This window comes from Ahaetulla prasina, chromosome 4 (genome assembly GCF_028640845.1).
Source record: "Ahaetulla prasina isolate Xishuangbanna chromosome 4, ASM2864084v1, whole genome shotgun sequence".
Taxonomy (NCBI): Eukaryota; Metazoa; Chordata; class Lepidosauria; order Squamata; family Colubridae; genus Ahaetulla; species Ahaetulla prasina.
The window spans coordinates 116,625,744-116,647,457 of NC_080542.1; the positions used below are offsets into that span (position 1 = coordinate 116,625,744).

The following is a 21,714-nucleotide window of genomic DNA, read 5'->3' on the forward strand; positions in this document are numbered from 1 at the left end:
TCTCCCAAAAAGTTAAGAACATTGAATTTTTACAGTGTATTTTTACAATGAACAGAAAGTTGGATCCTTATCTTTTGGCCTGCAAAAGGCTTCCACTGCATGAAAGACCATAAATGGTTCAGAAGATGTGAGGGAGAAAATTGTTTCAAAACTGTTAATATTCCATGGAAATCGAATTGTACATTTTTGGATATAGATTTGGATAATATCAAATGGTATAATTGTTAATCTTTCATTTGGTAACTTTCATCTTTATATTGGTCATCACCAGTATGTTTCTAAGGGATGTTTAAAACATTGGAGAATTAAACACACACATGAAATTGCAACATAATCTGCCTTATTTCTGTGATCTGTGATGACAGATCTATTTTTACGGTTTTTATGGAGTCATAGTTTCTAGGGTCAGATAATTTGTATTTCAGACTTTATACGAGCAGATGATCTAATGATTTAGGACTAATTTAAATGACCAGATTGGATCATCTAAATCATAGATCAGAGGTGCCCAACTTTGGCAACTTTAAGACTTGTGGACTTCAGCCAGGGGTGGGTTCTACTTACCTTTACTACCGGTTCGCATCGTGCGCGCGCTCTTCTGCGCATGCGCAGATCACTTTTGATGATGTTCGGGTCAGTGGGCAGAGCCTCCCGCCGGTTTTACTACCAGTTCTATAGAACCAGTCTGAACCGGGGCAACCCACCCTGACTTCAGCTCCCAGAAATCCTCAGACAACATGGCTGGCTGAAGAATTCTGGAAGTTGAAGTCCATGGCCTTCAAGTTACCAAGGTTAGACATTCCTGTCATAGATTATTTTTTCTTTTCCATGAATCTTCCCCTCCATCCTTTAACAGAGTACTCTATCCAAAATCTTGTATTTTAACTAAAAGTATAATAATCCAGTTACTCTAATATTCAGACAAGTCATTATAATTTATCTTTGCCATAACTTCTTGTTTAAAAATATACAGTGGTATGTTTGTACTGAACTGCTTTGAAACTCATCAAATTAGTACTCAACACATTTTGACATGAAAATTTTGTCCCAGTATTCATTGTTTGTTTAATATTCAATTCAGAAGCTAGAACAACTCATTGTCGGCTGCCTCATGACTCATTACATTATTCCTTATGGGAAAAATGTACAATAAAAACACAATACTATAAAAATTCAGTTTTATAGTATAGAGAAGCTTGCCTATCTGATCGCTTGTTATATATTCTGTTTTGTAATGAATTCAATACAGTTTCTTTTTCTTTATAAGTTTCATTTTAGTAAAAAAGATATATTGTTCTACTAATGATTTCTACCCATTTTACTTAGCATTTTTGTTTTTCATCCTTCTCAGGTTATTTGATGTATGCACAGTATCCCGAACTGAACGAGAGACAAAATTAACACTGGTGTTTGAACATGTTGATCAAGACTTGACCACTTACTTAAATAAAGTTCCAGAGCCTGGTGTTCCTAGTGAAACTATAAAGGTATCAAAAGGGGAGGGGAGAAGAAGAATTTGTATATAAGCTTTTCATTAAATGTATAAAATTGTTGAAGCATACGTTTAATAAAAAAACTTTTTTGAGGAAATATGTATCAAGTTAAATGTATCTAACTAACTCTAGTTTTCATAACTTGACTAAGAAATTTAATCAAACCACAGTTCATGTTGTTGGCAGGTTGGGATTTTTCACCAAGCACAGTTGGTAGTGTATAGATTTTATCCATGAAGGACAAGGAACCAGAAGAGAAAATTGCCATAACATTTGTGCTTACGCTAAAAAAAAAGTTCTTTTTATAAATGAAAGGCCAGAGTGTTTATTATTAGCTGTTAAAAGGAAGGAACTACAGCTCAATGGTAAAGATCATGTTTTGCATGAAGATTCCAGGTTTTGAAGGCATTTCCTTCTATAGCTTAAAATCCTTGCTGCTACTTATAGTCAAATGAAAATGCTGAGTCAGATGAAGCAGTGGAGACAGTATAAGTAATTGCCATATGATTTTCATATGATGATCTACAATTTTGTTATCTCTTACTTGATCTATAAGATATAAGCTAGGTAAGGATGAGAAAATCACAACTTGTCTGCAAAATATTCTAGACTTGTCAAGGAATTGTATTGATAAATGTTAGAGACAAAGTTATGATTTTATTTTATTTTTGGTGGCATGATGTTTCCCAACTTATCCTGATTCAAAAAAGAAATGTTGATTCGAAGCACACATTGATGTACACATCATGTTTGTCAGCAGCTTCTTAAAGAAAGCTTTGTCTTTTTTCCCCAGACCATTGCTTCTTTGAGTAGTTGGCTGCAGGCATGATGTGCACATTAGTATGTGCTCCAAATCATCTTTTCCCTTTTGAATCCAGATGTTATAGAGCCCTAATAGCAGTGGTAAAATCCAAATGTTATTACTAACAGATCTGTGGGCGTGGCTTGGTGGGCGTGGCTTGATGGGCATGGCAAGGGAAGGATACTACAAAATCTCCATTCCCACCCCACTCCAGGGGAAGAATACTGCAAAATCCCCATTTCCTCCCCACTCCTGGGGGAAGGATATTGCAAAATCTCCATTCCCACTCCACTCTGGGGCCAGCCAGAGGTTGTATTTGCCGGTTCTCTGAACTACTCAAAATTTCTGCTACTGGTTCTCCAAACTGCTCAAAATTTCTGCTATTGGTTCTCCAGAACCTGTCAGAACCTGCTGGATTTCACCCCTGCCTAATAAGCCCTTGTATATTAAGAGTATTTAAAAGCAAGAATGTTTAGCATCTCTATGGCTTAGATGTTATCTTAGAGTTAGACACTTGTTATAATTTTATGTTATTTAACCTAGTTTCCATGCTGTATGTTGTTTTAGTTCAAGAATCTTATTGCACATGCATGTGAAATTGTGAAATGTGGGGATTTCACAAATGTGGGGATTTGAAGTGTTTCCAAGGATATATGTATGTATGTATTTGGATATTCAGATATTTCTATTCATATCCATGCAAGTTGTTCCAGAAATCTTTGACAATACGTTAAAAAAAGAAGAAGTTATTTTCTAAGCATCTACATAGTTTGTAGCTTTCCTGCTAAAGTCAAATAGATTTAGTGGTTAACCCTATGACTGACTCCTGAGGATGACATCAATGGAGGAAAATCCAAAAAAATTCTCTTAGGTTTGTTTCCTCCCAAATTTATGAAAAATATATACTTTTCCCTTTTTTTTCTTGGTATGTTCTATAATCACCATGCTATTCCAGTTTCTGGTTCTTTAAGTTTCAAATCAGTTCAAATAGAACTTCCTTCATTTTGAGAATGATTTTATCTTCTAAGGGAAGCCCAGACAAAGGCACACATTATTAGAGTTAAAATATAGCTGACTGCAAACAAAAAATAATGCATGGAAACATAAATAAAATACAGAGCTTTACTGTTTGGGTGATTAATCCTTTAGACATTTGGCTGATTAAAATATTTTCACTTCAGTAAAGTGGGCCTAATATTGTAGAACCTAAAAGAACATGCAGTTAAGAAAAAAAAAGGCACCAAGTTAAAATTCTTCTAAACTGGTATTTCTTCAGAATGGAAAATTCTGTCCTCTCCCCTTTCTTTGGGGAGTGGGTGTATTTTTGGTTTTTCCTTTACTTTTTACCCTATCAGTATGTATGCAGAATAAGATCTGAGGAAAAATATCTCATATTACTTTTAATATGGTAAAGCATTCAAAGATTTACTTAACTGCACATGCAAACTAAAGACATACAATAATTTGAGCAGAGAAATATCACTATTATTTTTAGATATTTATCAGCTTTGAAATTTTTTTGGTGTCATATGTTAAACCATATTTTAGTGTTATGTAATCAGATTTTCTGCTTCTCTGTCATTGGTCATGTGAAAGTGTTCATAATATTTCCTTCTGTTTTCAAATAACTTCTGTTTCTTATTTGTTTAAGCAAGCCAACTGAATAACCCACAGTTTTACGTTGGCTTGTTTTCAACAAACAGTGGTTAACATTAACCAGAATTTGATGTTTAAAGTTGTTGGTAAGCAAAATCATCTAAAGTGCTTACAGCTGCATCAGAGAAGAAAAAACAAAGAACAAAAGTTAAAGGATTTTTTATCATGATGCCTGGATTCAACTAACATATCAAGTACATTTTGTTTTCAAGGCTTTTTGATTGTTGCTGTGACTACAGATAGCTAGGAAACAGTCTTGTACTTGACTTCAGAAATAATATGCCTTGACTGTATAGGACCTTTACAGAAGTTCCTATACAGAAGAAGTTTTTAATGTAGAAGAATATAATTGTGAAACAACAATAGTTAGCATGTTTGAAATCCAGGTGTCAAAAATTGAAGGCATAGGCTACTTTAAGCTTTAAGTATGAAAAAAAGCAATTTTGTGTAGAAGAGTGAGGATTGAATAAAAATCAGATAACCCTAGGTCGGGCACGCATTAAGCCCCCACTGGACGTTGGAAGTAGACTCTGGGCCCCTCGGCATCTGATTCTGGACACACGGATATGGTTGGGGAACCAGTCGGACGGGCTCCAGGCGCATGCGCTGGTGGACTCAGGGCCACAACAAACTTTATGGACCAGGCCTTTGTGACCCAGTTTGCGGTCCCGTGGTTCCGGTGGACCCTCCGATGCGGTAGAGACAATTGATGGGCGAGAACTGGTGTCCGGCCCCATTAAATTCGCCACCCAGCCTTTGCGCCTGGCTATTGGGGACCATGAGGAGGCGATCCAGTTTTATGTCACGGCGGACCTTCATTTTCCCTTGGTCCTTGGGGTGGCCTGGCGGACCCACGATCCTCAGGTGGCCTGGTCGCGAACGCCATCTCTTTCCCGAGTCTGCAGTGCGTCGATCACATCCGCCACACCTGTGCCGGCCAGAACGTCCCACCGCTGCCATCACCTTGCCTCCTGAGCTGACGGACTTCGCCCGGCGTGTTCAGCGAGAAGGAGGCGGACCGACTACCCGCGCCGGCCCTACGATTGCCCGTGGACCTTCTGCCCAACGCACCACTGCCTGTGGGGCGCCTGTATTCCATGTCGGAGCCCGAGTTGGCCGCCCTCAGGGACTTCCTGGACAAAAACCTGGCCCGAGGGTTCATCCGGCCTTCAAAGTCCCTCTCGGCCCCGGTCCTCTTTGTGAAGAAGAAGACAGGGACTTGCGCCTATGCTGTGATTACCGCCGGCTAAACGCCATTACGGTGCGGAATCGCTACCCCTGCCGCTCATCCCGGAGCTACTGGAAAGGTTGCGGAGGCCACGATCTTCACCAAGCTCGATCTCCGGGGCCTACAACCTGGTGCGGATACGAGAAGGAGGCGAATGGAAGGCGGCATTCGGCACCCGATACGGACACTACGAATACACTGTCATGCCATTTGGGTTGACCAATGCTCCCGCCGTTTTCAGCACTTCATGAACGACGTGTTCCGAGACATGTTGGATCGGTTCGTGGTTATCTACCTCGGCGACATCCTGATTTACTCGGTCCAGGAAAGCCACCTTCGACACGTCAGTCTGGTTCTGCAACGCTATGGAGCAACAACTCAATCTGAAGCTGGAGAAATCGTCTTCTTCCGGACTTCCAGAATTCCTCGGGCATATCATCTCGCCCGAGGGCATAGCCATGGACCCATGTAAAGTAGAAGCTTTGTGTAGCTGGGAAGCCCTCGTCGGGTGAAGGATGTTCAGCGCCTGCTGGCCGCCAACTACTACCGGACCTTCATCCCGGGCTTCGCCACACTGACAGCTCCACTTACCCAGCTCCTCAGGAAGAAGGTTGCATTCGGTGGGGTCCCCGCAGCAAGAAGCATTCACAGCCCTCAAGAAAGCCTTCACACGGAACCCGTCCTGAGGCATCCCGACCCGCTCCGGCCTTTTGTGGTGGAAACGGACGCGTCAATGTGGCTCTGGGAGGCGGTGCTGCTACAGGCTCCGGCGAATGGTGGCACACTTTTCCTGCGCTACTACTCCGGAAACTCAACCCTTCCGGCGCAACTACACTATCTGGGAAAAAGAGTTGCTGGCTATCAAGGCTGCATTCGAGGCTTGGCGACACCATCTGGAGGGCCCGACATCAGGTGGAGGTCGAGCGGACCATCGGAATCTCGAGCACCTCACCACAGCTCGGAAGTTAAACCAGCGGCAGATCCGGTGGTCGTTGTTTTGCCGGTTCAACTTCGCGTGACCTACATTCCCAGCGGTCACAACCGGGCGGATGCCCTGTCCCAAGCCAGAGTACCTCTGCGCCAAGGACCCCTTCCTCCACGGACAGTGCTGCGGCAGAAGCCCTGGCGCAGCACGAGAACCAGTGGACTTGCGGGCCCAGGTGCGAGAGGCGCAGCGCCAGGACGCCTGGTTGCAGCAAAGGAGAGCGGAGGTGGGCCCCACGTCTCCTTGGACCTTGGAGGAGGACTTACTCAAGTTTCGGGGGCGATTATATGTGCCCACAGGACCACTCCGAGCCCTCGTCATGACCCAGTGCCACGACAACCCTGCAGCAGGACATTTTGGGTTCTTCAAGACCCTCCACCTGGTGACACGGACCTTTTGGTGGCCCCGAGTGCGGCATGATATACATGCCTACGTGACATCCTGCGTACCGTGCCGGCAAGCCAAGACCGCCACGGGGGCCCCTCCCGGGCTCCTCCAACCCTTGCCGACACCCGACAGACCCTGGGGGGCGATCTCTATGGATTTCCTGACAGACCTGCCGCCGTCCTCTGGGTTCACCACGGTGCTGGTGGTGGTGGACATGCTCACCAAGATGGCACACTTCATCCCATGCCGCGGACTGCCCACAGCCGCAAAACGCCCGCCTCTTTCTGCAGCACATCTTCCGCCTCCATGGTCTACCGGACAGGGTGGTTTCGGACCGGAGTTCAGTTCACAGCCCGCTTCTGGAAGAGCCTGATGGCGCGTTGGAGGTGCAGGTATGTCTGTCGATCAGGCAATTCAGCTGGGATTGTCAGAAGAGCCTTTTAATTGTGCTTTCAAGCTGTTTCATCGGCTTGGCACAGCAAGGAAAACTACGTCTGATTCATTTGGAGCTTTTCTATTTGGTATCAGAGAGGCTTTATTATAGCAGCAGAAGGACACGAGTGGGTGGTGTTCCATTCTAAATCCTATACCAGATCCACATAAAAGTCTCAGCCCTTCAAAATGGCAGTCCACAGACGCTCTCATTCTAGCAAATCTGCGTCATCCTCATGGGCGTCATGGGCAATTGAGGTCTCAGGCTCCAGCCACCAAGCAAGGGAAATCAGCTTCCAAGGGTCCTGCAACCCGATCCAAAGCCTCTGCTCCCAGGTTTATTTCATCAGCCTCAGAAAAAGATGCCAGGAGGTGACAACAGGCCTTGGAAAAACATTTTGCCAAGGCCCAAAAGCTGGCAGAAGTCAACAGTCTCCTGCTCCAGGCAGCAGTGCAGGGCCTTGTTCCACATTACAAGGAGAGGTTTTGCTCCAAGATCATCAATCAGATCAGTTTGATTTATCTCCTAACATGGCAATGGGCAAGAAGGGGCCTCATGCCCACTCACAATCCAGTAAATTTCAATTTGGTACCATCACCTTAGGAACAGGATCGGCTTCCCTTCATAGATTTCCACCTTCACTCCTACTTCAGTAGGGCTCCGTCCAGAGGAGGACCAGCGGCCTCTCATGACACAGAAAATGTGTGATATGACCACACACACCATTTCAAAAGGAATTGATACAGCCCTCTATAAAAGAGGTCTTTTGGGGCCATCACAGTTGTCTGAGCCCAGCCAACAGGCTCTTCAGCCTTCAAGCCCAATTGATAGAGAATATGTCCAGGAGCCTCATTCTCCTTTACCCTCACAACATAGCAATTTGTTGGCTATGGACGAGGAGGACATAGCAGGCAACAATCTCTCTGAAGACGTGGGCTTCATGCTCGATAAACCAGCTGCCACTGGGTTGTTCCACCATGACTTATTTAAAACCCTATTGTTTAAGACAAAAACAATGGCCAACATGGGGGCACTTATTAGGCACTCAGAGGGATCCATGGACCCTCCAGATCCCAACACCTTTTTTTTCAATGAACCTGTCTCATAGCAAGAGGTTATTCCATCTCCCAAGCTCTTTACTAATGTCATCCAGAGACAGCGGACTCAGCCTGGAGCAATTTCTGCCCCAAGCGGGATGGATAAGAAACTGCACACAGTGGAGCAAAATCTTGAGGAACTCTTACAAATTCCAACTGTAGACGCTCCTCTGGCTATCCTTGCCACTTCCACCACCCTCCCATCAGATTCAGCAGAAGGGTTGAAAACCAAGGACATGTAAGTAAGACCCACCAGGCGGCAGCCTGGGCAATTTGATCTGCCACAGTGACATCCTTCTTCACATGGACGTCATTAATATGGCTTCGCCACATGCAGTCCCGGGTTTCACCTGAGGACACTCCGCTGCAGCAACACATTAATAAACTGATAGTTGCAACTGAATACACTGCCAACACAACTCTCAATTCGGCAAAATTTGCTTCAAGAGCCCTACCGACCAATGTCAATACCAGATGCTTTTTGTACTGAGACATTGGCAAGCCAATGTGAAAACTAAATGGTGGCTACCGTTGGCCCCCTTTAAGGGAGGCAACTTCTTCAGTGAGGTATTTGACCCTATTTTAGTGGAAGGCAGAGATAAGTGGAAATCTCTTCCCCATGATGGGCGGTCTACTTTTCTCTATCGCAGGCAGTCCTTTCGGATTTCTGACACTAGATTCCAGGTTCCGGCCTACCAAAGGACCTATGGCCGGGGTACGGATTGACTACCGGACAAACAGTCCTTTTGTGATCACACCACAAGGCCACAAGTCAAATGGCCCATTCGAGGGGCCAGCTGCCGACTCTACAGTCGGATTAAGTGACTGCTCCAACGTAGGCCTCATCGGAGGCCATCTGGAATGGTTCGCCAGCAGGTGGCAGAGTATGACAACGGACATCTGGGCACTGCAGACAGTAACACTAGGACTTACCCTGGAATTCTGTCCAAACCTCCACAGCAGTTCATTCAATGCACGGTGTCTTGCAAAGCTACCAAGAAAGCTCTGATGGAAGCCGAAATTGGCCATCTTCTGGCAATCCAGGCCATATCGCTGTTCCTCGTCAACATCAGTGGTTAGGCTTCTATTCAATCCTTTTCTTGGTCCAAAGAAAATCAGGAGTAAACAGGGCCATCCTGGATTTGAAGAAGCTGAATGTACACATACAATACATATGCTTCAAAATGCATTCTCTGCATTCCATCCTGAGTTGCATCAGACAGGGAGATCTCTTAACATTCATAGATCTCAAGGAGGCCTATCCACATCCCGATCAGACCATCTCACTGAAGGTTCCTCAGATTTTGGTACGCAGGGACCCATTATCAATACAGGTCCCTACCCTTCGGGCTGTCCTCAGCCCCAAGAATCTTCACCAAATTGCTGGGCATAGTAGCAGCCCACCTATGGACCAGGCCCATCAGAATACAATTTTATTTAGACTATATATTGATTCAGGCAGTATCTCCACTACAGGCACGATGAGATCTCCAGTTCATGATCCAAATACTCCAAGAACATGGGTTCACAATGAATCTGGAGAAAAGCCATTTGGTTCCATCCACCAGTCTGATCCATTTGGGAACAAAGATCGACACTCTGACCTGTCAGGTCTTTATCTCTAGAGCGCTTGGTCAGCATAAGCTGACAATCAGGCGAGTTTCCTTGGTGCTTCTTTCCTAATTATTGGGAAAAATGATCTCCTGTTTAGCAATTGTTCCTTGGGTGAGATTACATTCTCACCCTCTTCAATGGTTCCTGCTCCCAAGTCAAAGGGCTGGTCATTCCAACTCCAAATTACAGGTCAAGGTCCCTCAGTGGGTGATCGGGTTCCTAGACATTAGCAAACCTTTGGCATGACATCAGCTGGCTGGAATTGAGAGCAACACACCTAGCTCTCCAGCATTTTCAATGGCCACTGTCTGGTCACCATGTATTGCTGATGACGGACAATGTCACAGCCAAGCCACGCGTGAATCACCAGAGGAGCATACAATCCAGGAGCCTAATGCATGAAGCAGCAAAACTGGGTCAGTGGGTGGAGAAACACCTGTTATCTCTGCATACAGACCACGTCTTCAGAGTTTCCAACACCCAAGCAGACTGGCTGAGCAAAACCACCATAGATCAAGCCAAATGGCAAGTACATCCAAACCTATTCCTCCAGCTGTCAGCCATGTTCAGCCAACCATCTGTCAGCCTCTTTGCCAGCCCATCAAACTCACAGCTCCCCAGGTTCTACTCAAGATTCAAGTCATGGGGGCTGAGGGGACCAATGCGCTCCGCTGCCAGTGGCCTCAGGGCCTCTTAAATGCCTTTCTTCCAACTCCCCTCATTCCGAGGGTCATCCAAAAGATCCTGGAGGAAAGAGCGGAAGTCCTCTTTGTAACGTCTCACTGGCTCAGAAGAGTCTGCTTCGCAGATCTTGTCAGTATCACCTCCCTGGAGGATATCTCCCGACAGGACCTGCCTCTGCCAGGGAGCAGTTGTCCACCCAGATCCTCAGTGGCTCCAACTGACCATCTGGCACTTGAAAGGGAGATCCTGAGGAGAAACCTTTTTTCTAGAAAGTTTATTTCTACCATCCAAGCCTCACGCCGTCCATCAACAAACCGCATATACAAGGCCACCTGGACCTCATTTTGCCCTTGGTGCACCAAAGCAGGACTAACGACTATCTCAGCATCCGTCCCACAGTATTAGACTTCCTCCAGGAGGGGCTGGATAGGGGACTAGCCACAAGCACTCTCCACAGACAGTTGGCTGCCTGGGCCACAATCCTGTCAGGCAATGGCACTCTGCCCCTTTTACAACATCCAAGGGTTTATAGTTTCCTAAAAGGGGCTTCCAACTTGCAGCAGCCGCCCATCCATAGATACCCGTCGTGGGATCTATCACTAGTCCTTCAGGCGCTCATGTCTCCTTCATTTGAGCCATTAGGGTCTGCCAGTCTCAAACTACTGACCTTTAAAGTTTCCTTTCTCGTTGCAATTACATCTGCTAGACACATCTCTGAGCTGGCAGCCATTTCTGTACGTAAGGACTTATGCATCTTCCATTCTGATAGAATCATTCTTAGATTTGATCCTACATTTATACCAAAAATTAACAACTGGTTCCATAGGGCACAAGAAATCATCCTTCCCGATTTTTGTCCAAAACCTGCGAGGGAATGACGATGGCATACCCTCGATGTCCGCAGGGCCCTGGGAAAATACATCTCCAGAATGATTCCATTTTACAGAATGATGCCATTCTGGAGATGTATTTGCCCAGGGCCCTGCGGACATCGAGGGTGTGCCATTTTCATTCCCTAGCAGGTTTTGGACAAAAATCGGGAAGGATGATTTCTTGTGCCCTATGGAACCAGTTGTTAATTTTTGGTCCATGAGCTTGAAAGTGTCTTCTTCCACAATTTGCTGCTGGATCAAGGCCTGCATTGCTCTGGCCTATGATCATCAGGCCGGGCCACAGCTAGGCTGCATTACAGCACATTTGACCTGGAGTACTGCCACTATGGCGGCTTGGGCCACTCAGGCCTCTATCTTAGAAATCTTCAGGACAGCTACCTGGGCTTCATCCTCACTCTTCGTCAGGAATTACAAGCTTGATAAGTTTGCCTCAACTGAGGCAGCATTTGGCAGATTGGTTCTATAACAGGTTCTTCCACTGGAAGGGCCCTGGATCCATCAGTTCCCTGCCCTAGGGATAGTTAGCTTCGGTATATCCCATTGCTTGGACTCTCTAAGCAGCGCATAGGAGAATGAACGTTGGACTTACCTGAACGTTCGTTCTATGTGCACTGCATGAGAGTCCAATCCCTTTCTAGTTCTCTTGCGGTCCAGGGCACAATTGTAGATGATTCTTCCTTACAGATTTCACCTCTCCAGGACCTGTCTTCATTAAGAAACTGGAGCCCTGCTAGGAAGAAGAGCCGTGGTTAAACAAATTCAACTCAGTCTCTGGCCAATAAGACAAGGTTAACTCCCATTGCTTGGATTCTCACACAGTGCACATAGAACGAACGTTCAGGTAAATCCAACGTTCATTCTCTTATTTTTCTATGCTCTTTCTTGCATCTAAAGCAATGGTAGTCAACCTGGTCCCTACCGCCCACTAGTGGGCATTCCATCTTTCATGGTGGGTGGTAGGGGTTTTGTCTGATACTGAAGCATTTTCCCTTTTTTTAATTTAATTGAATTTTTTAAAATGTTCATAGCATTATTTAAAAACATTTTCATTAGGTTTTCATAAAATTACCTGTGACAATATAAATTTCTAAAATATACTATTTCTATCACCCGTGCATAAGTTTAGTTCATGTTACATAAGTGAAACTATATAGTGCTAGAGTGCGATCGCAAACAAAAGAGCCTCGTCCCAGAATAGCTCACGCATCTCCCCCCACACCACCCAGTTGTTAACAGACAAGCAGAGCTGGTAGCTGGCGCCCCCCCCAACCCAATCCATGATGCATGAGAGGCATGCGCAGACAACGATACATGGCACATTACTGTGGAACCGGTGGGTGGTTAGAAAATTTTACTACTAATAGAGATAAAAAAGTGGGCAATGGGTATAAAAAGATTGACTACCCCGATCTAAAGCGTCCTTGGTGCTCTCTGAGCTTAGTTTTTTTCTTGCAGATGTTTCATTACCCAACAAGATAACATCATTTTTGCTAGTGTCCTCTTGGCACTAATACTAATGATGTTATCTAGTTTGGGTAAACATCTGCAAGAAAACAACCAAACTCAGAGACCACCTAGCACTTACCTTGAGCCACAAATATTCTCCTTTATTGGTTTCTTTTATCTCTTTGACCGTTGACAGCTCTCTACCTGATTTTTATTCAATTCTTAATCTTCCCCGCAACATTGTTATTATTCTCATTTTTAGGGCTTCTAATTAATCTATACCTTTCAACAGCTGGACTTCAAGCATTCTAATCATGATTGTTCTCTCACAGTTATAATTCTTACAGATTCCTAGATTAGAAGCTTCTATATGCTATAGGTGCAAAGGTTTTATACTTGTGTATAAAATAAGTTATCTTGAGGTTAGCTTTAACAAATATCTCTGTTGGATAAGTGGAGCAAGAATGTAAGAGAGAGAGGAGGATAAATTCTGATTGTACTTCTCCCAACTACAGTTTAACCAAAGCAGTTCTAAAAGAATGCATAGGATGTTATACATATGAAAAGACTCTAATGAAAGAGTATACAGATGTCTTTCATGCATTTAAATTGGAAAGACTAATTTTGAAGCTAAAAGGCAAACAACATTGTGCTAGGAGCCAGATGCTTCATATTACCAAAGTATTTCATACACAGGTCTGTCACTCAATGAGAAACAACACAGACTGAAACAGAGGAGATCTTGAAAGAAATGACTTGTGGGAAATCAAACCATCCCTAAATATGTGTTTTATTATCTTTGGGTGTTCTTTTCTCAGTTACCACCATCATGAAACCAGTTCCCAGCATCCATGAAAAAGGCTCCCCCTCAAACCACATATCAAGATGCAGAGCACTGTGACTCCAGACTAGAGTTGGGCGAGAGGAATGGAAGTAGATACAAATGTTGTTCGGCAGCCAGTAGTCTTGTTTCCATCAAAGGAGCTCGTATTGATGCCTGAACTCATGCTTCTTACAGATGCAAGATTTCCATAAAGCCAGAGTTGGAAACATGGCTATGGAATAAGCAGAAACTGAGTTATAATTCCCCAATAGCTTCGATTCAGTGCTAAACTGAACAGAGTAGCATATAAGAATTGTCAATTAAAAAAAAAGATCCAAAGGCAATCACAAGCCAACCTAGGGTTAGTTTATATGTGACTAAATAAAGTGGTTACTCATGTGCTACTGTGTAGTGTAGCTACCGATAAAAGCCCTTGTCACACAGTACATGTTCTCCATATATAAAATTAACCAGTGAAGATTTTATTCAGCGTTTTGGATTTTCTGGACATTTTGCCCAATGACACTCCAAACCTCTATGTCATTCCTATCTCAAGGTTTGATTACAGCTAAGTTACATAGCTGTAATCAAGTTACAAGTAATCAAGTTACATAACTAAGATATGTAGGAAGCACATCACAGTAGTAATGGGGGATTTTAACTACCCTGACATCAACTGGGCGACAAACTCTGCACCAAGTGGAAAATCCAACAGGTTCCTAACAAACCTAGCAGACAACTTTTGTTTCCCAAAAACTAGAGAATGGAACAAGGGGATCAGCCATATTGGACTTAATTCTCACTAACAGAAATGAAATGATAGAAGGTGTTGAAGCTATAGGAATCTTGGGGGCAAGTGATCACGCAATATTGGAATTCAACATTATGCAAACACAAGTAGTAGAACAAAGTCAAACTAGAGCCTTGGACTTCAAGAGAGCTAATTTCAATAAACTCAGAGAGAGCTTGAGAAGGATTCCATGGATGAGAATCCTCAAGGGGAAAACAACTCAAGAAGCTTGGGAAATTTTGAAAAGTGAGATTATAAAAGCCCAGTCTAGCATAATACCAATGAGGAAGAAAAATAATAGATCTCAAAAGAAACCAGCATGGATGCATAAAGAAATATCTGACAAATTGAAAGACAAAAAGGACAAGTATAAAAAGTGAAAAGAGGGGCAAATAACTAAGGCAGAATATCAGCAAATAGCCCGAGCCTGTAAAGATGAAGTGAGGAAAGCTAAGGCTCACAATGAACAAAAGCTAGCGACAAAAGTAAAAAATAACCAAAAAAAGCTTCTTCCAACATGTTAAAAACAAGAAAAAAGTCAAGGAAACAATTGGCCCATTGCTGGGAAAAAGTGGCAAGAAGCAACAGGGAGAAAGCAAATCTACTTAATTCATTTTTTGCATCTGTCTTTACACAAAAGGAAAAAACAATCCAACCTATCAAAAACAGCACCACAAAAAACAGATTAGGAACATAAGTTAAAATAGGGAAGAAAATGGTAAATGAACATCTGTCTACCCTAGACAAGTTCAAATCACCAGGACCGGATGGATTACACCCTAGGTTCTGAAGGAACTGGCAGACAAAATCTCAGAATCACTGAACTACATCTTTCAAAGATCCTGGAGCACAGGGGAACTGCCAGAGGACTGGAAAAGAGCAGATGTAGTTCCCATCTTCAAAAAAGGAAAAAAAACAGACCCAGGAAACTACAGACCTATCAGCCTGACCTCAAAACCAGGGAAGATTCTGGAAAAGATAATGAAGCAATGAATCACCGAACATCTAGAAGCAAACAAAGTAATAACCAAAAGCCAACAGAAACAGATCATGCCAGACTAATCTAATTGCATTTTTTGACAAAGTGACAAAATTAGTGGACCAGAGGAATACTGTCTATATAATTTACTTGGACTTTAGTACAGCATTAGATAAAGTAGACCATAACCTACTACTAGATAAAGTAGAAAAATATGGGTTAGACAGCATCATCATCAGATGGATTCGTAACTGGCTGACCAACCGTACTCAACGTGTAGTCCTCAACGGAACTGCATCCACATGGAGGGAAGTATGCAGTGGAGTACCCCAAGGCTCTGTTTTAGGCCCAGTACTCTTCAACATCTTCATCAATGACTTGGACGAGGGGATAGATGGGGAATTCATCAAATTTGCAGACAACACCAAGCTGGCAGGAATAGCCAACACTCCAGAAGATAGGCTCAAGATACAGAAAGATCTTGACAGACTAGAACATTGGGCACTATCTAACAAAATGAAATTCAACCGTGAAAAAAGTAAGGTTCTACATTTAGGGCAAAAAAACAAAATGCACAGGTACTGGATAAATGGTACCTTGCTCAATAGTAGTAACTTTGAGAGGGATCTTGGAGTGCTAGTGGACAACCATTTAAATATGAATAGTGCAGTGTGCAGCAGCTGCCAAAAAAGCCAACCAGTCCTAGGCTGCATAAATAGAGGGATAGAATCAAGATCATGTAAAATGTTAATACCACTTTATAATGCCTTGGTAAGGCCACATTTGGAATACTGTATTCAGTTTTGGTCACCACAATGTAAAAAAGATGTTGAGACTCTAGAAAGAGTGCAGCGAAAAGCAACAAAGATGATTAGGGGACTGGAGGCTAAAACATATAAAGAACAGTTGCAGGAACTGGATATGTCTAGTTTAATGAAAAGAAGGACTGGGGTGACATGATAGCAGTGTTCCAATATCTCAGGGGTTGCCACAAAGAAGAGGGAGTCAAACTATTCTCCAAAGCACCTGAGGGTAGAACAAGAAGCAATGGGTGGAAACTAATCAAGGAGAGAAGCAGCTTAGAACTAAGGAGAAATTTCCTGACAGTTAGAACAATTAATCAGTGGAACAACTTGCCTGCAGAAGTTGTGAATGCTCCAACACTGGAAATTTTTAAGAAAATGTAGGATAACCATTTGTCTGAAGTGGTGTAGGGTTTCCTGCCTGGGCAGGGGGTTGGACTAGAAGACCTCCAAGGTCCCTTCCAACTCTGTTGTTGTTGTTGTTGTTGTTGTTGTTGTTATACAGCTACCGTATTTTTTGGAGTATAAGACGCACCTTTCCCCCCCCCAAAAAAGGGTGAACATCTGGGTGCGTCTTATACTCCGAATGTAGCCCCGCCCAGCTTCTGAAATGGAGGTTTCAGAGGCTGAAAAAAGAAACAGAGCTTAGAAAAAAAGCCCCAAACAGAGCTTCAGAAAAGAAGCTCCCAAACAGAACTTCAGACGCTTTTTTTCTGAAGTTCTGTTTTGGAGGCTTTCAGAGGCAGAAAAAAGTTTCAGAGGCAGGAAAAAAGCAAGGCGCAGAGCTCATAACCAAGGAACCTGTTGCTAAAATTCACCTCTGGGAACAGCTGATTGGGGGGATTCCGGGAAGCCAATCCACCTGCCAATCAGCTTTTTTCTTATTTTCCTCCCCAAAAACTAAGGTGCGTCTTATACTCCGGTGCGTCTTATACTCTAAAAAATACACTAATCCATATTGATTCATATTCAATTTATATATTTAATTTGCTTTTTCCTATATAATACATAATACCCCATCTCAGATATTTTTATGCTTGTAAGAGATGTCTAAAGTCCTTGAGGAAATATTTATATATTAGACATTATTGAGCTAGCTGGATCAACATTTATTTAAAGACATTTTCCTCATTTAAAAATTAATACTATTTTTAAATATAATGTTCCATAAATGTCTACTGAAAACTGCCTGAATTTTGAAATGTTGACAGATCAATCCTTGTCCATCTTTTATCTTTTTCAGGACTGTATTTTCTATAATGTAATTGTGTCCAAGCACATGTCCACTCCCCCCATCCTTTCTTTTTAAAAAAATGTTATCATAGCTTTTCTCAACACCTTGAAATTATATCTGTTTCCTACTTATCTATATGTATCAGTCATTTGTAGAGATAGCTTAGGCGCTTTCTTCCTCAAGGAACAGACAATTGCTTCAAAAGAAGAAGAATGCAAAACCAGATTGAATCTTACTTGGCAAATTGAATCCTATAACACAGAATGAAAATAGGACTTCTTATAGAACAATCTATAGAACAGTCTTCAACCAGAGAGTCATAATTCCATTAATTTTCCAGCTGTACATGATATAAGATGTCAGAGTTGTACTTAAAAAGCAAAGAAGTCTAGGAAGTGGCTTAGCTTGGGATTCAAGATTTTAATGGGTGAAAGGAATACCTTGAGCCCTTCAAATACCTACTTTGCCCTTTAAAATTCCCCAACTCCATTCTCACCCAAGAAAGGCTTTAGGGACAGCAGAAAAAAACTGCATGTGGCCTGTGCTTTTCATACTCCTGGCTTAAGTCTTAGCCTTTTTTGTTGTTATTGTTGTTCATTTTTGCTGTTGCAAATGTGCTGAAGATAACCCTAATGTAGTTAGTGAAGTCATGCTGCATTGTGAATTGCAAAATCAAAAACAGTTCTCTAGTATAGATAACAAAGACCTACCCTTGAGTGATTGATGAGAACATTATATGAGTGCAATGGGCTGGAAAGTCATCATCTTGTCTTTTCCTTAGCCACAGGAAAGACATACTAGAGAGACCTCTTTTTCTGTCTATGCATAAGAAGGGTTTACATGGCATGGAAATGTGTTACACCAAGCAGAAGCTCATGAGTTTGCAGGGCACACAGTAAATCTGTTTAGTATCTGAGGCACAAAAGAGAACAGCACTCTTTTGATAGTGATGCTTGGCCCCTTTCATTTGCTTTTCTAAATATACCCTTTGCTTCCAATTCATTGAGTGGCATTTTGCAACAGTGCATACTTTTCTTGTGGTAGACTCTCTGATTGGTGAGTGGTTGTTTTTATTCTTAATTGGCATGAGTAAATGAAAGGTTACTTGGGCTCTGATGTAGTAGAGGTACTTCAGTCTGTTTAAAGCTGTTCGCCAAACTACAGCATCTGTTTTAACCCTCCATATTTCCCACTGAGTAATTTGTAGAGGGGTAATATCCTAACCTCTCACCAATTGCAACTATTCCTTGATTTGCTAGTATGTTTTTCATGTTTTAATAACCATGACTGGCTACTGTTAATCAATGCAAACAAGGAAAACAGAATTCTGGTCTTGTAATTAGATATAGCTATCTAGATAAACAAGACTAAATGAGCGTCCACCACTGTTTGAGAAGAATGGAAGGAAAGTTCTTTTCATTTCTTTCACTGTGATGTCTCTTTTTTTATATTTTCCAAGAAAAAGATCCATGAGAAGGAAAGGGATTGGTGTTTGTTTCTTAGCTTAATTTATTACCTATTGGTATTAAACAGAGAAAAAGAAGGGCAGGCACTTATCCATGCTCCATTTATTAGAAGACATTGGAAGAATATTAGGGCAAAAATAATCCTCACAAAGTATATGTGGATAAAGGGTAACTCCTTGCACCCTGTGAAGGTGTGTTTGTCTTGGGCTAAGGAGCTAGGCATAATTTCAAATGGCAGAGGCCAGTCTGCCAGTCAGTATTAGACTGTCCTATTTAGGCACCCTTGAGACCAAAGTGTTATATTTAATTTCTTTGCAATTGTATTTGCTTAATTCAAAGGTTCTGGTCAATTTTTTGTTTGGCTTATCTTAAGAAATTAAGATTTTTAATGGTGACACTTTTAGTTCACCTTGTTACAGACCAATCTGCTAAAACCAATCTGCTAAGAAGTTGTTCCTTTCTGGGATTCAAGTCACCCTTAATCTAAGGGGGTGGTGCAAATTCTCTATTTGAGCAAAATTGAGTCCCTCAGCCTAAAGCTGCTCGCAAAAGCATGTTCCCCTTTGGAGCATTATCTTAGCTTCCTAATCACTGACCAGCTGTATTGTTAGTGAATAGAACTGCGGGCCCCATGCCATGTTTCATGTGAGGTCTTGGCTGGGTGGCCAAGCAGGCAGCCTGCAGCCACCATCAAAGCAATTTGAGAGATATTGGCACAGCATTGCCTCCATTAATATCTGTTGTCACATGCTGTCGTGCAACTTAAACCAGAGAGGAAATGACCACTGGAGACAGAGGAAGTGTGCTGGTTGCATTTAATGTCTCTAGACATTGTCCTTGAGGTTAAACAAGTGGATGCATTTATGTTATGTCCATAAACAGCTGTTAGGAAGCAAAACCTGAATTTTGGCCCTATGTGTTTCTCTTCCAATAAGAAAAATGCTTTTAGCACATGCCATCTCTTAAATATTAACAATAACTAACAAATCAATTCGACAATTGCATTTTCAGATATAAACTTAAGTTCATTTGGTAAACATTATAGCTTGGGGAGATCATCTAGGAATGAATCCTCTGAGCTGTAACATTAAATCAGCCAATGTTATTTTATGTTAATAAATTACCAATATACAATGGAATGTTGTTTGAATTAGGATGAAAAGGAATGAGATACAATTCCATGTTTTATTGATATAATTTTGCATTTTCTCCATTAATTTTCATTTCAGGTTTTCCTAATATTTAGAAGATAAATATGGCTTCATACATAATGCTAAGCCATGTTTTAAATGTCTTTTGTGTTCATGTTGGCTACTAAACTGAAATTGTAATGTAGCCCTTTAGTAGTATTTATAAAATATGGAGCCAGTTACTCTCAAAATTATTTGCTAAAATGATTTGTAAAATAACATATATAAGTAATCGGTAAGGGCCTTTAACCAAATTAGGAAAAAATATTGATGGGTAATCTGGCAACATTAATTGGAAGGTACTAGAATATATTATCAATATATTATAATGCATAATTTTCATATTTATTTTCAACATAGAATGAAAATAATGCAAAATGCCTTTTATCTTGTCAAATAACTAGTAAATATAATTTCATAAAAGCAACAGAAGAAATAACTATTAAGCATTACATGACTATTATTAAAGAATTTGTCACCAAATCAATAAAATGAAATATGGAAATTGGGCCTGAACATTAATTTATCTTCACACAGGTATATGGATTTGTTAATGGTTAATAGTTCTTTTTCTATGTGAGCCGTTTGAAAAATTAATGTATGGGTGGATCGTTGAGTGTTGATAATATTGTTGAGTTAATTCCATTGTTTTGAAATACGCTCACTTTATGATATGTGGTATCCCAAAATCTAACATTTTTGCTACTTTTGCTTCTTTTCTCCTAGGATATGATGTTTCAGCTGCTGCGAGGCCTTGATTTTCTACATTCACACAGAGTGGTCCATCGTGATTTAAAGCCCCAAAACATTCTAGTTACCAGCAATGGACAAATAAAATTAGCTGACTTTGGCCTTGCGCGAATCTACAGTTTTCAGATGGCTCTTACTTCTGTGGTAAGTTTCAATATATTTTGCTTATTTTAAAATCTAATTCCAAGATTAGGTTTTGTATAGATGTAATTTCATCGGTATGAAAAAATATCTGAGAAAACTGATAAATCAGGATTCCTATCTGTCAGTCTTTCAACATAGACCAACGAAGTCCAGACAAGAAATCAATACCTTGAGGAACAATATGACCTTTATTGTAAGTTACAGTAACAGAATCTTGCAAAACTGAAAGCATTTCCTTTTCCCCTACCTTTACTTTCCACAGAACTGAGGAAAATTTCTTCACATGCATTCTATATTGCCATTCCTTCTGTGGGCTGAAATATCACTTATCTGACCATTGTCCTGGCTGTGGCTTCTCCTTCTGTTCTCAAGGATATTCTCACAGACAGTGACACTATCCCAATGCTCTCTAAACTATGTTGGGCTTCCTTGATTTCTAGACGTGGATAACATGGAGCAAAACTGAGAATTAGTGTCCATTGCATCTAGTGATACCTAATGATGGAAACTTGATCCAAATATTAAAAATCATAATTTGTTCGAAGCAGTTCTTTACTTGGGAGAGGAAGAATTATATTTGCCAGTTATTGGGACTTACAGAAATAGGGCTGTCTTACTAAAACCCAGCAACATTATATTTCTCTCATCTCACAGGAAACACAGGTAGAATCATTTTGACAAACCAATGCTCTGTGCAAAAGTGGATTTTTTTTTGCATATTATCCTTTTTCATATTCCCTAATAGAAGCCTACATGGCCTACATGGACCATTAGTATTTAATATAATTAGCTATGTGTATAGTAATTAGTGACGGAA

At 41.7% G+C, this 21,714-nt stretch overlaps 1 protein-coding gene across 8 annotated transcripts in view; it reads left to right on the top strand.

The window, feature by feature from the left end:
• The window catches only part of CDK6 (cyclin dependent kinase 6), a 158,644-nt gene that overhangs the window by 41,551 nt on the left and 95,379 nt on the right, over positions 1 to 21,714 (top strand). For all 8 annotated transcript variants that reach the window (XR_009155072.1, XR_009155073.1, XM_058183026.1 and 5 more), the window contains 2 exons: positions 1,352 to 1,487; positions 20,730 to 20,897. Coding sequence is in view for 6 of the 8 variants with exons in the window: in XM_058183026.1 (XP_058039009.1) it covers positions 1,352 to 1,487; positions 20,730 to 20,897 (304 nt within the window). In the remaining 2 variants the exon portion in view is untranslated. The remainder of the gene's footprint in view (positions 1 to 1,351; positions 1,488 to 20,729; positions 20,898 to 21,714) is intronic.